The sequence below is a fragment of the Elephas maximus genome, chromosome 23 (assembly GCF_024166365.1).
Source record: "Elephas maximus indicus isolate mEleMax1 chromosome 23, mEleMax1 primary haplotype, whole genome shotgun sequence".
Taxonomy (NCBI): Eukaryota; Metazoa; Chordata; class Mammalia; order Proboscidea; family Elephantidae; genus Elephas; species Elephas maximus.
The window spans coordinates 22,667,665-22,683,220 of NC_064841.1; the positions used below are offsets into that span (position 1 = coordinate 22,667,665).

The 15,556-nt window shown below is 37.6% G+C and overlaps 1 protein-coding gene across 9 annotated transcripts in view; it reads left to right on the forward strand.

The window, feature by feature from the left end:
• TBL1XR1 (TBL1X/Y related 1) overlaps positions 1–15,556 on the forward strand; it is a 187,433-nt gene that overhangs the window by 160,097 nt on the left and 11,780 nt on the right. For 8 of the 9 annotated variants that reach the window (XM_049867633.1, XM_049867630.1, XM_049867629.1 and 5 more), the window contains 4 exons: positions 10,450–10,571; positions 10,714–10,788; positions 13,258–13,385; positions 13,898–14,063. In XM_049867633.1, coding sequence (XP_049723590.1) covers positions 10,450–10,571; positions 10,714–10,788; positions 13,258–13,385; positions 13,898–14,063 — 491 coding nt within the window. Of the gene's footprint in view, positions 1–10,449; positions 10,572–10,713; positions 10,789–13,257; positions 13,390–13,897; positions 14,064–15,556 lie in introns of those variants that run through there. The other variant, XM_049867638.1, reaches the window with a different exon arrangement.

A 15,556-nucleotide genomic window follows, 5' to 3' on the forward strand; every position in this document is an offset into this window, starting at 1 on the left:
GGAGTGTAGTGAAGTTGAAGTAAGTACATGTGTGGCAGTGTTAGCTACCATCTAACGAATATCAACTTTGTGCTACAGATAGTGTTAGTTTTGTACATTATCCTATTTAGTCCTAACTAGGTCCCTGGGTGGTGCGAAAGGTTTGGGTTCAACTACTGACCTAAAGGCTGGTGGTTTGAACCCACACAGCGGCACTGTGGAAGAAGGTTGTGGCAATCCGCTTCCATAAAGATTACAGCCAAGAAAACCCAATGGAGCAATTCTACAAGGTGTCCACGAGTTGAAACTGACTCAACAGGAACAGATTATTTGAGTAAAACTGTATAAGTTTAGATATTATTAAAATCACAAACTTCAGTCTACCCACAGTATTCTTTCTTATAATTTTTTTTCATTTCTAAAACAGCTTTATTAAGGTAGAATTGACATAAAATTAACTGTATGTATTTAAGTTGTGCAAATTGATTCATACTGACATGTGTATAACCCCCAAAACCGTTACCGTGCTCAAGACAATGAAAGCTTTCATCACCTTCAAAAATTCCCTTCAGCCATTTCTGATACTTCTCTTCTCCCTCCTGTCTTCAGATAATAACTGATCTGTTTTCTGTCACTATAGATTAGTTTGTAATTTTACATAATTGGAATCATACAGTATGTACTTTTTTTTTGGCTTTCACGCTACCTATTATTTTGAATTCATGCTGTGACAGGTATCAGAGGTACATTCCTTTGTATTATTAAGTGGTATTCTATTATGTATGCTGTTTATCCATTCATCTATTGAAGAAAATTTGGGTTGTTTCCAGTTTGGGGCTGTTACAAATAAAGCTGCTATGAACATTCATGTACAAGTCTTTATTTGGACATAAGCTTTCACTTCCCCTGGGTAAATACCTAGGAGCTTTGGCTGGATCATATGGTATGTGCACGTTTAACTTTTTAAGGAACTGTCAAACTGTCTTTCCAGAGTGGTTTACTTCCCATCAGCACTGGATGAGAGTTCTAGTTCCTCTGTATGTTTGCGAATACTTGGTATGTGGTCAGTCTTTTTAGTTGTAGCCACTCTAATAGATGTGTACTGGTATCTTGTCCCTGGTGGTGTAGTGGTTAAGAGCTCAGGCTGCTAACCAAAAGGTTGACAGTTTGAATCCACCACATGCTCCTTGGAAATTCTGTGGGACAGTTCTACTCTGTCCTACGGGGTTACAATGAGTCAGAATCAACTTGATAGCAATGGTTTTTTTTTTTTAATGACTGATGATGTTGAGCATTTTTTCATGTGCTCATTTACCATCTGCACATCTTCTTTGTGAAGGTATCTATTCTTTGGTTCTTTTACTTAATTGGGTGGTTTTATTCCTGAGTTTCAAGAGTTCTTTATATATTCTGGATGCAAGTCCTTTATCAGGTATATGCTTAACCAATATTTTCTCCCGGTCTGTGGCTTGTCTTTGCATTCTTTTAACAATGTTTCTCAAACACCAGAAATTCATAATTTTGATGAATTCCGTATTTACTAACTTGTTCTTTTATGGACGCTTTGGTGCCAGTCTAATTTGCCATTTTTTCGTTTTTCTTGAGGTAGAAGCTGAGGCCATTGATTTGAGACCTTTAGTCTTCTTAATATGGACACTTAATGCTATAAATTTACCTCTACTATAATGACATCTCACAATTTTTTATATATTGTGTTTTCATTCATTTCAAAATATTTTATAATTTCCATTTTTCTTTCTTCTTTGACACATGGTTAGTTAGAAGTGTGTTATTAGTTTCTGAATATTTGGGGGTTTTCTAGAGATCTTTCTGATACTGATTTCTAATTCCATCGTTCCTCTAAATGCGTATTAGTTGTTCGATAATGTTGTTCAAATCTTGTATAACCTTACTGATTTTCTCTTTTCTTGTCCCATCTGTTATTGAAAGAGGGGTATTGAAATCTCAAACAATAACTGGAAAAATAGTATTTCTTTTGGAGATATCAGTTTTTACCTCATGTGTTTTGAAGTAATATTAGTAGGTGCATAAACATTTAGGAATGTTGTATCTTCATGTTGAACTGAACCCCACCCTTATCATTGTGAAGTGACCTCTTTTTTCCTGTTAATATTCTGTGCTCTGAAATCTACTTTGCCTGGTATTAGTATACCCATTCCAGCTTGCTTTTGATTGGTGTTAGCATGATATTTCTTTTTCCATTCTTTTCCGTTTAATCTGTTGGTGTCTTTATATTTAAAGCGTATTTTATGTAGGCACCATATAGTCAGTCTTGCTTTTTTACTCAATCTCAAAATCTCTGATTTTTAATTATAATACTTGATATTTAGACCATTTATATTTAATATGATTTTTGATATGATACATTAAAATTGACCGTATCTCTATCTCCTCTGTTCTTTTTTTCCCCTCTTTTTGTGCCTTTAGATTAATGGAATATTGTATATGATTCAGTTTTTTTCTTATTAGCTATAATTCTTTGTTTTATCATTTTAGTGGTTGCTTTAGAATTTATACTACACCTCTTTAACTTATCACCGTCTACCTTCAAGTGATATTTTAAAGAGATTAAGTAATCTTATTTACTCATGTAGCTACTTCTCTGGTACTCTTTATTTCCTTGCATAGATACATGTTTTCATTTTTTTCTCTGCCTAATATACTTCCTTTAACATTTCTTATAGTTGGAATCTGTTGGTTATGAATTCTTTCATTTTTTTTGTGTGTCTGAAAAAATACTTCACCATAATTTTTGAAAGATATTTTGCTGGGTATAGAATTCTGGGTTGACAGTGTTTTTGTTTTTGTTTTTTTTTTCTTTCAGTACTTTAAATAATATGTTGCTCCACTCCTCATTTGCATTATTTTTGACAAGAAATCTATCATTTTTGTCTTCATCTGTACATAATTTCTTCTTTTCTCTGCTTTTAAGATTTTCTTGGTACCGTTACTTTTCAACAATTGAACTATATTGTGCCTTGATAGGTTTTCTTGATGTTCTTTGACAGTAGTGTTCTTCAGCCTTCTTGGTTATGTTGGTTCATAGTTTTCATCAAATTTGAAAACTTTGTGACCATAGTTTTTCAAATATTTTTCTCCTTCTCCCCCTTTTTTCTTGAGGTTCTGGTTACATATATTTTACTCCACTTCAAGTTGTTCTACAACTTACTGATGCTCTGTTCATCACCCCCCCCCCCCCCCCTGTGTTTCTTCTCTGTGGTTTTCATTTGAATAGTTTCTTTTAGGTCTTCAAGTCCACAAATCTTGCCTTTTGCAGTGTCTGATCAGCAGTGCATTTCATTCAGTACATTTTTGTCCTATATATTGTAGTTTTATATCTGTAAGTTTGATTTAGGTCTTTGGTTTTTTGTTGTTGTTGTTGTTTTTACATCTTCTATGTCTTAGCTTTCTGAGCATGCGGTATATAGTAACAGTGCTTTAGTGTCCTTATCTGCCAATTCTAACATCTCTGACTATTCTAGGTCAGTTTTGATAATTTGACTTCTTACTCATATTTTTCTTCTTTGCATCCTGGTAACTTTTTATCGGAAGTGAGACATTGTGAATTTTACTTTGTTGGTTGCTGGGTATTTTTGTATTCTTACAAGTATTTATGAACTTTGTTCTGAGACACAAGTTACTTGGAAACAATTTGATCCTTCTGGGTGTTGATTTTAAGCTTTGTTAGGTGGCACTGAAATAATGCTCAATGTAGGGCTAATTATTTCCTGCTACTGAGGAAGAACCTTATGTGTACTTTACTCAGTTTTCCATGAATCATGAGATTTTCTAGTCTGACTGGTGGATATAAGCACTATTCCCAGCCTTGAATATCAGGCATTGTTTCTTCTAATCCTTTTCATAGGTTCTTTTCCCTGCCTCAGCTATTTCTTCACACTGTGCTGATTAGTGCTCAGCCGAATGAGTGAGACCCACTGCATCTTTAGAAATCTCTGTGTAGCTCTGTCTTCTTCAACCCTTTGTCCTGTGAACTCGAGCTCCCTTGGTCTTCCCAGACTCCCTGCTTTGTCTCCTGAACTCAGGAATTCCATTGATCTTTGTCTAGGGAGAGTTCCCCTGTGCCATGACCTGGAAATTCTTTCCAGATTATAAGCTTGTGCAATTAAAGGGGCATTTTGTTGGTTTTCTGTCTCTCAGGGACAACTGTCCTTTGTTCCTGATGTCCAGTGCCTTAAACTGTTATTTCATATATTTTGTAAGGTTTTTGGTTGTTTTGAGCAGGGTGTAAATTTGGTCCCTGTTATTCTATCTTGGCTGGAAGTAGGAGTCTATCATGCATTTTTAATTGCCATATTGTTGATTACTGGCACTGTATTTTCTACCATGTAAAACTCTAGCATAAGACATAAAAAGTAAATGAGTAATAAATGTGCCTTTCTCCTCTTTCTTGTAGATTTGTTCTTTCTCTTTAATAGAGGCTTCATGGGTTAATGAAAGTGATTTAAAATTGTTTTTAGGTGCATTTAAGTCAATTCCAACTTATAGCAACCCTGTGTACAACAGAACAAAACACTGCCAGGTCCTACACCATCCTCACAACAATTGTTACACATTGAGCTCATTGCTGCAGCCACTGTATCAGTCTTATCTCGTTGAGGCTCTTCCTCTTTTTCGCTGACCCTCTGCTTTACCAAGCATGATGTCCTTCAGGGAGTGGTCCCTCCTGATAACATGTCCAAAGTATGTGAGATGAAGTCTTGCCATCCTTGCTTCTAATGAGCATTCTCACTGTACTTCTTCCAAGACAGATTTGTTCATCCTAAGTCTGTCTTAGCCTGGAAGCTCTGTCCACACTGGGTGACCCTGCTGGTATTTGAAATGCAGCAGCATAGCTTCCAACATCACAGCAACACTCAAGCCACCACAGTATGACAAAACTGACAGACGTGTGGGGGAATTAGAATTGGGGAAGACATAAATTTTAATCTTAGTTCCAATATTTCAAAAGATTATGTAACCTTGGGCAAATTAACTTTTAACTTCTTTTATCATACTTAAAATGAGACCAGTAATGGCAAATATACGCCTCATGTATTGCTTAAATTAAAAGAGATTTTAAGTTAGGGCTATATTCCTAAAGAACTTGTATTTTCTAGACTCAGTTACTTTAGAAATTAAGTACGTGATTTCTAGTTGTTTATTTTGACATTTTGTTCCTGTATTATTTTCCTGAATTCTTCCATTGTTTTGTCTGTCCTTTCCATGCTTTTGTCTATTGTTTACTTATTTTTATCTGCATTTGTCTTCATCCTTCGGAGAGCCCTGAATATTAGAGTTTCGAATCCCCTATCAGGTCGTTCCAATGCCTTTTCTTCTACTGGAAGGCGATCTAGTGTTTTATTTTGGACTCTTTCTGGAGCCATCCTGTCCTATTTTTTTAATACGTTTTCGTATTGTCCGCTGTCTTTAGGACATTCAGGAATTATTTTCTTCGTTTATTGATTATAGATTTATTTGTTTCATCCTGCTTTTTTGCTTTATGTGGGTATGTCTGGGCAGGTGGGCTGGACATATTTGTTGCTTGCTCATCTGTGGGCATGAAACTTCTCACCACCTTGTCCGGAGGGCAGGGCCAGTTGCTCAGCTATGGTGCAGCAGGGCAGGTCCAGCAGAGGGGGAGGGGTGGGGACGGGTCATTTGCGGCATGTACTGGGACCGACAGGGCAGGGCCGGGGGCAGTGCCAGGTGAGGTCCAGTGGTCCACGCCTGTACCACTTGAGAGTGCTGTGCTCGATGTGTGGTACAGATAGGAGGGAAGGGAGAAGATCTGATATGTGGAGCTAAGTGGGTGAGAGAAAGAAGAGAGAGAAACAGAAGCAAAAAAATAAATGAAGGATTAAAGAAAAAAAAGTGAATAAAATTACAGCGAGGGAGGATTCAGTGAGTAGGAGCAGAGTAGACCCAGGAAGGCTGTGTGCCAGTGGCTCTCTAGCCAAGCGGCGCAGCTCAGCTTGTCAAGAAGGGGCATGGGCAGCGCACAGGGCCAGGTGGGCAGGAGAAAGGAAAGAAAAGAAGGGAAAGAGAGAGAAGAAAGAAAAAACAAAATACAGTGCAGTGGGTAGCTGGTCACTGGGGGCAGGGCGGGATTGGGGTGGCAGTGAGCTGATGTCTCTCTTGCTGAGCAGCACAGCATGGCCCATCAAGAAGGAGTGGAGGCAGCACAGGGCCTAAATGGGAGGGAGAAGGGAAAGATAAAGAAAAAATTAAAAATCATGGCACTGAGGGAGCCAACCTGTGGGGGAGGCTTAGACCTGGGGAGGCTCTCTGGGCAGGAGAAAAGAAAGGAAGAAAGTGGGGGAGGGGAGAGAAGACACAAAAAAAGGAAAAGGAAAAACAAACGAAAACAGAAATGCGCTGAAGTAGCCTTCCAGTGGGGGTGGTGTGGACCCAGAGAGGCTATGTTCTAGTGGCTTTCTAGCTGAGCAGTGTGGCACAGCCCATCAAGAAAAGGGGCAGGACAGCACATGCAGCTGGGTGGGCTGAAGAGAGGAAAGAAGGAAGGGAGAAGAAACCGGGGTGGGGGGGGGGCATGGTGCTGCGGGAGCCTGCTGGTGGGGTGGCACAGACACGGGGAAGCTGTGTGCTGGAGGTGGCATGTCCCGTCAGGAGCGGGCAGAGATGGCACATGGTGCTAGCTAGGCAGGCGAAAGGAAAGGAAGGAAGTGAGAGGAAGAGAAGAAGCAAAACAAACAAAAAAAAGGCCAAAATAACACCAAAACTACCACTGCAGGAGCCACCAGTGGGGGCAGAGTGAATCTGAGCAGCAAGGAGCTGCTGTCTCTCTGGCCAAGCAGCTGTGTGGCCCGTTGGAAAGTGGCAGAGACTGAATAGAGGGAAGGGGGTGGGGGGTGGGTGGGAAGGCACGTGTCCCTGGCTACCAGATGCTCTCTTTCCTGTTGGGAGCTCCGTGAAGTTGCCTTCCTGTACTCCCTGTCTGTAGTTCTTGGTGGCTGAGGTCCAAGGTGGCAGGTCTGTGCTGTGTTAGCTGGTAGGGGACCTCCACTCTATAGCTTTTCTTGTTCTGTGTTCTCTGTCCGTTTCGTATTCCATTCGGTGCTTGGTTGAGTTCTTTATCCCCTCATTTGGCTCTTAGAGTTCCAGGATTGACATTTGTATCTGTTTTACTTAGTTTTCCGGGTTTTTGCTGTAGAGGAATGGTGTGGTGCTTCTGTCTATAGCACCACGTTGGCTCTGCCTCCTAAGAATAAAGTAAGGAGGTATATGTTTTAAGATTACATCAATCTATAACCGTTGTATCTTTGGAGCTAGGCATATCAGAAACCATTAAGTATGTAACCATGTTGCAGCACTCCTTGCTCAAATAACTTTACTTGGTTATGTACAGTTTTTTGTTTTTTTTTTTTAAATGAATCTAAAGGTTATTTGTTTTAGTTTTCTTAGTCTTTTCTCTAGCATTCTGCAGGTTACTCTGTCCCAAATAATACCCTGGTGTACCTTGGCAGATATAGTCAATTCTCATTATTTATAGTAGTTTTGTTCTAGAAAACCCCTGTGAACACTGAATTGGTGAATATTGAACTAGCCTTGTTGAACCTTAGCCTGGAATTTTTTGCTACAACACACAAGTATGTTTGCAGATGACCTTAAAAACACTAGAAGTCCTTGTAGCAAATAGGCAAACGTGCAAATACAGAATCTGCAGATAATGAAGATAGGTTGTATTTGACCTTCATGGCAATTTTTACATTTTTAACTTCTAAGTTAGGTTTTTCAGCCCCACTCGCCCCACCCATTCCCCTCTATTCTCCCCCGTTTTGTTTTTGTTTTTTTTTTTAGCCACCTCCTAACACTAGAAGCTATTTGCCCAAGAGCATTCTGTTAATACTATTTTTACAATGATATGTTAAGTAACAGTGTTTAATATTTTGAAACCCCCACGTACCTACCCTCCACACCACCCTGGGGTAGAGGACATAGCAGCAGGGCGGTTCTCTGGAGAAGTTTGCCACTGGGAGTCTTCAGTAGCAAAGCAAAGCCTCACAAGCTGGAGATTGGATACATAGCACAGGTAAAGAGGAGCTGTTGGGGCAAGGGGTGACTACAGCTGGCCAAAAGTCTTGCTGCCTTATGACAGTAGTAGAAGCAGAAATACAACCAGAATGCTCCTTGGAAGCAAGGGCAGTGAGTCTTTGTCTCGCTTACTTTGGACATGTTATCAGCAGGGACCAGTCCCTGGAGAAGGATATCATGCTTAGTAAAGCAGAGGGTCAGCAAAAGAGAGGAAGATCCTCAGTGAGATGGATTGACACAGTGGCTGCAACAAATGGGCTCAAACATAACAATTGTGAAGACGGCGCTGGACTGGGCAGTGTCTTGTTCTGTTGTGCATAGGGTCATTGTGAGTTGGAACTGACTTGACGGCACCTAACAACAACAGTTAACTCAGCTTGCTAGCTCTAAAAGTATGTGATTCTTGATTAGTTCTTTTTTTAATTTGAGGTAATTCTCACAATTTGAAATTTTGTACGAAGGTAGATTTATATTAATATTTTCTTGAGCCATTGTATTTTCCAGAAGGTTGCTTGGGAGAGTTAAATATATCATAGTTTCAAGTTCCATACCCTCCGTAGTAAGTGCTCATTAAACTTTTCCCTTCCCATCTTGTAAGCATTACTTTCCTTTGCCGGGTATCCTCAATTCAGGTTGTGTCCTGACTCCTGGTTTTTCGTTGTAGAAATACACCCAAAGCTAGTTCTTCTAATATCGGGTCCTATTTCTACCTTTAGCTTACTTGAGCTACACTTGAAAGTTTGGTGTTTATTTGGTTGTCTTTAGCCAGTTAATGAAATCAGCTTCTTGCCTATTGTCCTTTGTCTTTTTTTCCCCCTGATTTCTTGGTATAGTTCTGAAAATACTGATTCATTTTTCCTTTCTGTGTTATAAATGCTTTAAGTCTTCATTTTCCTTTGTCTTTATGATTGTTGGTATGTTTGAGTCCATTGTTCTGACAATCCATTTTATTAAGGATTTCTCTCATTTTCACTAACCCTCTACTTCACCAAACATGATGTCATTTTCTAGCAATTTCCTTCGGTTACTTTTGTACTTAAATATACACAATTAGGGAGTGGCTTTTTTTCCCCCCATCCCATGGACACCAGCTCCATTCAGCTTTATTAAATGTTTCGTATATCTGAAAATGAGTATACACAGTTTAACCCTCTTGTTTTTCTCCTCTTTTAAGTTTTTGCTGTAAATCAAGGCTTCACAAACCTCTGGAAAAGAAACACTTTGGGTTTGTGGGTCATAGGGTTTCTGTTGCAGCTACACACATCTGCAGCTGTTGTGCAGAAGTCATCATTCAGACTAGGTGTCTGAATGCCCTTGGCTGGGTTCTAATACAACTTGATTTGCAGACACTAACTTTTCAATTTCATGTTTTCATATATCATGTGTCTTTTTTTATTTTACCCCCAACCAATTACAAATGTAAAAACAGTTGTTAGTTCATGGGCCATGTAAAAACAGGTAGTGAGTTGGATTTGGCTCATGGGCCATAGTTTTTTGACCCCTTTTCTAAATCCAGTGCTCTTAGTGTGTTCCTGTTGCTTAGCCCAGTTGCCTGTTGTCGTTACTCTAATCTGTGTTACTCATCATAGAGTGTCTTTGCACCTTGCTGCAGGGGAAGATGAAAGAATCTTGAATCATATCAGAGCTAAAATCGGAATAAGTATTAAAATGCCAGCCAGCTTTTGGGCCTCTGAGATTTTAAGTTCAGTGATGTAGATTTTAAGAGGTACTTGACAAGAATCAGTTAGGGGAAAAAATATGTGCAAATCATAAGCAATATTCCATGTGTCAGTTGAGTAGATGATAATGTGAATGATATTTATTCAGTGTAACATTTGTCTAGCTCTTGTAATTTATATTTCTGTACACATCATCTCACTTGGTTTTTACAACACCTCTACGTACTGTGCATAAAGGTGGTATATTATCCCTATTTTTAGATGAGGAAATAGCATGAGAAGTTGAGTGACTTGTTTAGGATTTACTAATTAGAGAATGATTTAGTCATCAAGGCTTCTTGTCCATTGAACACTCATAGAAGTTAGAAGTAAAAGGAATTATATCATCAAGTTTAATTTTATCATTTTACTAATGAGAAACCAAGACCAGGGTTAGTAATGGACAGAGCAAGCTGTCATGTCTGTATTACCAGGCCAGTGTTCTTTCCATTAGGCTGTATCTTGCATTGAGACAGCTAAACTGAAATTTATTAATATTTATTAATGTAATGTAAATACCTTATTTAAAAAGAACCCGTAGTTTCTTAAAAAGTTTAAAATATTTATAACTTCCTGTTAGCATACTTAAGAATGTTGTCCAACCATGACTCAAAACTAAAATGCCTAGATTTCAGTGCATGTGGCTTAAGTGCAAACCCTGCCTTGTTTTTCTTTCTAGCACCAGCGTTGGATGTTGACTGGCAGAGCAACAACACCTTTGCTTCCTGTAGTACAGATATGTGCATTCATGTCTGTAAATTAGGACAAGACAGACCTATTAAAACATTCCAGGGACACACGGTAAGAAACCTTTTTTTCTCTACTCTAAGTGATTATGATGAACGGGTAATGTTTCAGAGTGAATTTGAAGTATGTATGTTTCATGTCCAGAGGGCAACCCAGTCTATAAAGTGAAAATGTGTATATTTGCTGTTATTTTTAGAATGAAGTAAATGCTATCAAATGGGACCCAACTGGCAATCTCCTGGCCTCGTGTTCTGATGACATGACTTTAAAGGTAATTCGGTTATCATCATGGGAGAAACAGGTTGGGGTTTACAGTGTGGCTGCTCTGGCCATTTTAAGCCTTTTTAGAATGTTTCTCTCATATGTAGTTCATTGAAGATTTAAACCTGGATTTTTATGAGGACTCGTTTGACTTTTTAATGGTTAATCATCTTTTTTTTTTTTTTGTATTTTATGTATTCTTATCTGAAATCATCATAAAAGTAATCGACTATAGCCAATAAATACTGGTACGATGATTGCTGTACAATAGGCATTGTAATACTAAAGAAGTGTATTATACATTATCTTCACTATTAGAAAATCATGTTGGTGTAATTAAATCTTATCTTCACCATTAGAAAGTCATATATTGGTGTGATTAAATCTAAGTTTATTTGCACTTGTAAAGATTTAATAAGTATAGAAGACCTTGTAGCATTGATGGATTTGATGGAAATTCCATGAATTATATTACTTGGATTTGTCTGTGGTATGAGCACATACCACCCTTGCTGGGAATCTGATACAGAAGTGAATCTCTTAGTGAGTGAGCCTAGTTGAAATGCCAACAACTACCTTTTAACATGCGTTTGTGTTTTCTGGATGCACGAGTTAAAGCAAAACTGACATCTTGCCGTGCCTGAGCATATCACATACTACAGTGAGGGTAAAAAAGCTTTTTGTGTTTTGAGATGAAGAACAACCTGATACTAATTAACAAAGATAAATGAAGCCTTGAACCCCTACTTCCAACATGCTAACTCCCTAAGGAAAACATTTTTATCCTCTGCTTTATAACACCAATGAGTGCAGACGTAATGACCCCTACAGATAAGATAATCATGTGGGAACACTGCTTTCCCCTGTCCTGAACAGGCTAGCCTTGGTAATGTGGTGATATTTTCTTCCCATAAATAACTGCTGTGGGTTTTTTTATAGACAGTTCTTCTCAAGTCTGGACTCCCTTGCAAACATTGCTAGTAAAAGTGCTTTTTTAATGGTTATATCTCCGACTTTTCCTTGAATGCACATGTGCTAAATGAAAAAGAGGAAATGAAAGAAGGCCAGTGGCTGGAGATCCTAGTGTCAGGGATCGAGTTGTAGCTGGAGGTAGGTCAGGACTAGAAATTGTTAGAGAACTGTTCTTCATCCTAACACTAATAAAAGCTCATGTAGAGTTTTAAAGCAGAAACTAGACGGATGAGTAAATTGTAGTGGAGCGATTTTCTGAGAACAGGGAACACCAGACTGAGAAGATCACGTATTTGTTTCAGACACATTGAGCTTGCGGTACCTTTTAGCCATGCAGATTGCAAAGGCAGGTGGATCTGATTCTCAGATGAGAACTCTGTTTGAGATAAAAATTTAGTAAATCTCAACAACTGGATAGTCAGTGACAGCCGTGAGTATGAATGAACTGTATAGGTAGAAAGCATAGAGTGAGAAGTGGGTAAACCCACCTCAAAATAAATAAATAAACAAAGTCTTAAAAGCAATTGCTAGCTCAAGAGGAATGTGCTTCCAAAAGGAATGACCGAAGTGGTAAGAGTGTGTAGAGAATATTTCAAGGGAGATGAGGGATGGGAGGGTTCAAAAGTCTCTCATGCCAGTGAAAAGTCAGATGAAATGTGTCATTTGGATTTATTTACACAGGGGTTAAATACATAGGGCACAAAAGCACCACGGTGTTGCTTTACTGTCGTTTACCAGTTACGTTACAGAGAGGATGAAATCCAGCTGATGTTTGTTTGTCTACAGCTGGCTTTGAGGTTTGTGTTTGCCAAGAGATTACAGAGTTCTCTCGCGCCCTGCCCCCCGCTACCCACCCAATGTCTTTATTGAATGATTTTGCCAGGCATAACCTTGGTGTAAGCTTCATTTAATTGTTGCTTTAAAAAAATAAATATTTTTTAATCTATATATAGAAGTATGTTTTCAGCTCAGGAAAGGTTATTCTCTGCTCACCATTTTAACTATAATTATTATTTCTATTACTTCTCATAATTTCTTCTATATAAAACATTAGTATTAATAAGTTGCTTATTTATTTTCTCCTCTCCATAGTAAAGCCTTTCCTGATTTTAGATTCTAAAAGGACTTTATAATAGAGATGTTTAAGGGATGGCATAAAAACGAATGCATTCAGCATTTTAGAATCATTAATCATAGAACGTCTTGAGTGCTGAAATTTATAACCTGTGAAGCTACAGAAGTAATCTTAAGGGAAAGAAAGTAATCTTAGAGTGGCTGCAATTAATTCAGCCCTCAAGCCTCACAATAGTGAATATTTTGGAAGAGCGTAAAGCTAATTTATAATTTTTTTTTTTTTTTAGAGAAATAAATATTAAATACAGTCTACTATATTCTAATTTCTTTGCAAATATTTCTCTGACTTCTATAATCATGATTCTGGTTATACAGCTTGTATTTTAAATGTAGCCATTATGTGGAATAATAATACCCTTTTTTGTTTGTTTAGATATGGAGTATGAAACAAGACAATTGTGTCCATGATTTGCAAGCACATAATAAAGAAATTTATACTATCAAATGGAGTCCAACAGGACCAGGGACAAGTAATCCAAATGCCAACCTTATGTTAGCAAGGTAATGTTTTTGTTTTATCTTCTTTTTATAGATCTTCTAAAAAGAAGACTTCTGGTAAATATGGGAGGAAACTAGGGAAGATTCCATGAAATGGGAATATATCCTGCAACTTTTAAAGCACAGGGTTTTGTCATTAGTGTTTCAGGTCCTAAAGGTTTTTATGTCCAATGATACCAAATATTGATTAATAATATTAAATAGTAATTAAGACCCAAATAATTGAGGTATAGTACAATAAAGGTCAATTACCATTCAAAATTGTGGGTCAATAAAAGGGCTTATTTAAAAAGAAAAGACTCACAGTGAATTAGCTCACTTACATGCAATTCAGGACCTTGAGATGCCTTTCAGCTGCTTCCTCTCCTGGCTGGCTCCCACTTCCCAGACTACTTTCTCCCTGACTCTCCATGTTACCTCTCATAAGGGATTTGGGGCTAGCCATTAGGAGTTAGGGGTGAGGTGGGGGCGTGACAGTATTTCTTTACTTTTAAAATATTTTTTCCCCCTTGCAGTGCATCCTTTGATTCTACTGTTAGGTTATGGGATGTAGACCGAGGGATTTGCATTCACACTTTGACAAAACACCAAGAGCCTGTATACAGTGTAGCCTTCAGTCCTGATGGCAGGTATCTGGCAAGTGGTTCTTTTGACAAATGTGTGCACATCTGGAACACACAGGTATGTCTGTGTTATTTACATGGTCACCTACTCTTATATCTAGTAGGAAACATTTGTATGCTTTCTTTTTGGTTTCCCATTTGTCTTGTGGCAGCTATTCTCAGTTTTAAAATTAAGAACACTTTTTTGGGGAATTTACAGGTAAGTGAAGATTGGAACCAGCTGAAATTACATTTTCATATATAGACCACACTTAACAAATGGGTTTAGGTTCCTTCCTTGTTTTTCGTTTTTTCAAATAATTTTGCAGACACAGAATGTGACACTGTCTCAGATGCATTTCTTTAGATAAATGACATAATTTCTTTGTTTTCTAAAATAATTATCTTTGAAGGAGCTACGGTGTGAGTGGTATAAAATGTGTTGAAAGAGAAGATTTTATGACTGAACACAGTGATTTATCAGAAACAAAGTTTTAACTATATCTTTTCAAGATAATGATACAGAGATCCTTTGCTAAAACTGGAAAAGCATTCTGCTGATTTCAGTTTTTATCTTCTTAAAGTTTTAATTTTTATGCTCTATGTACGCTGTTTCTTAAATGGCACTCACCTGGCTTGTCCCCCTTCACTGATCAGGTATTTGTGGTTGTAGCTGTTTCTCTTTGTATATAGCTAATTGCAATAGGTGACTACACCGATTAATTTGCATAGATCATCTTCCAGTATTTTTGATTCAGCTCTATGTTCATATAGTTTTTAAAAAGAAAACAAAACATTCTAAAAAGATACACATCGAGAATATCTCACTTCTGTCTGTCTCCCACAAGCAGCAGTTTTTATACATTTCTCTTTTAGGGTATCCTTTCTGAGTTCTATCTGTAAAACAAAAGCATAGTGATAATTCCATTTTATATTCCCACTGGCAATATAAGAGAATATGTTACCCCATAGTCTTCATTCGCTGTAGTGTTTCATTTGCATTTCTTTTATGAGTGAGATTGAGCATCTTTTTATATGTTTGAGTTTTTCATGTTATTTTTCCTGTGAACTGTCTAATCATGTCTTTTTTTTTTTTTTTTTTTTAAACTAATCATTGGTCTTTTCCTGATTATTAGTCTTCTTCATTTCCAGGAGCTCTTTATATGCTAGAAAAATAAGCGCTTTGTGATCTCAGTTGCAAATATTTTTTCCTGTTTGAACAAATAATTATTAAGCCTTAATCTTAAATTACATTTTAAACTAAAAATATTCAACTTTAATATTTTATCATTCCTTTCTTATTGCTACACCTCTGCTTTCTCTTTTTATCAGTATGTGCCTTTATTGGATTATATACTGTAACTGCAATAAAGATCCCCAAAAAGCCAAACCTGTTGCCATTGAGTCAATTCTGACTCATAGTGACCCTATAAGACAGAGTAGAAATACCCCATAGGTTTTCCAAGGAGCTCCTGGTGAGTTTGAACTGCTGACATTTTAGTTAATAGTCGTAGCTTTTAACCAGCAGGGATAACTACAATATGTGTGTTTAAAAAAATTTATTTCTGATTT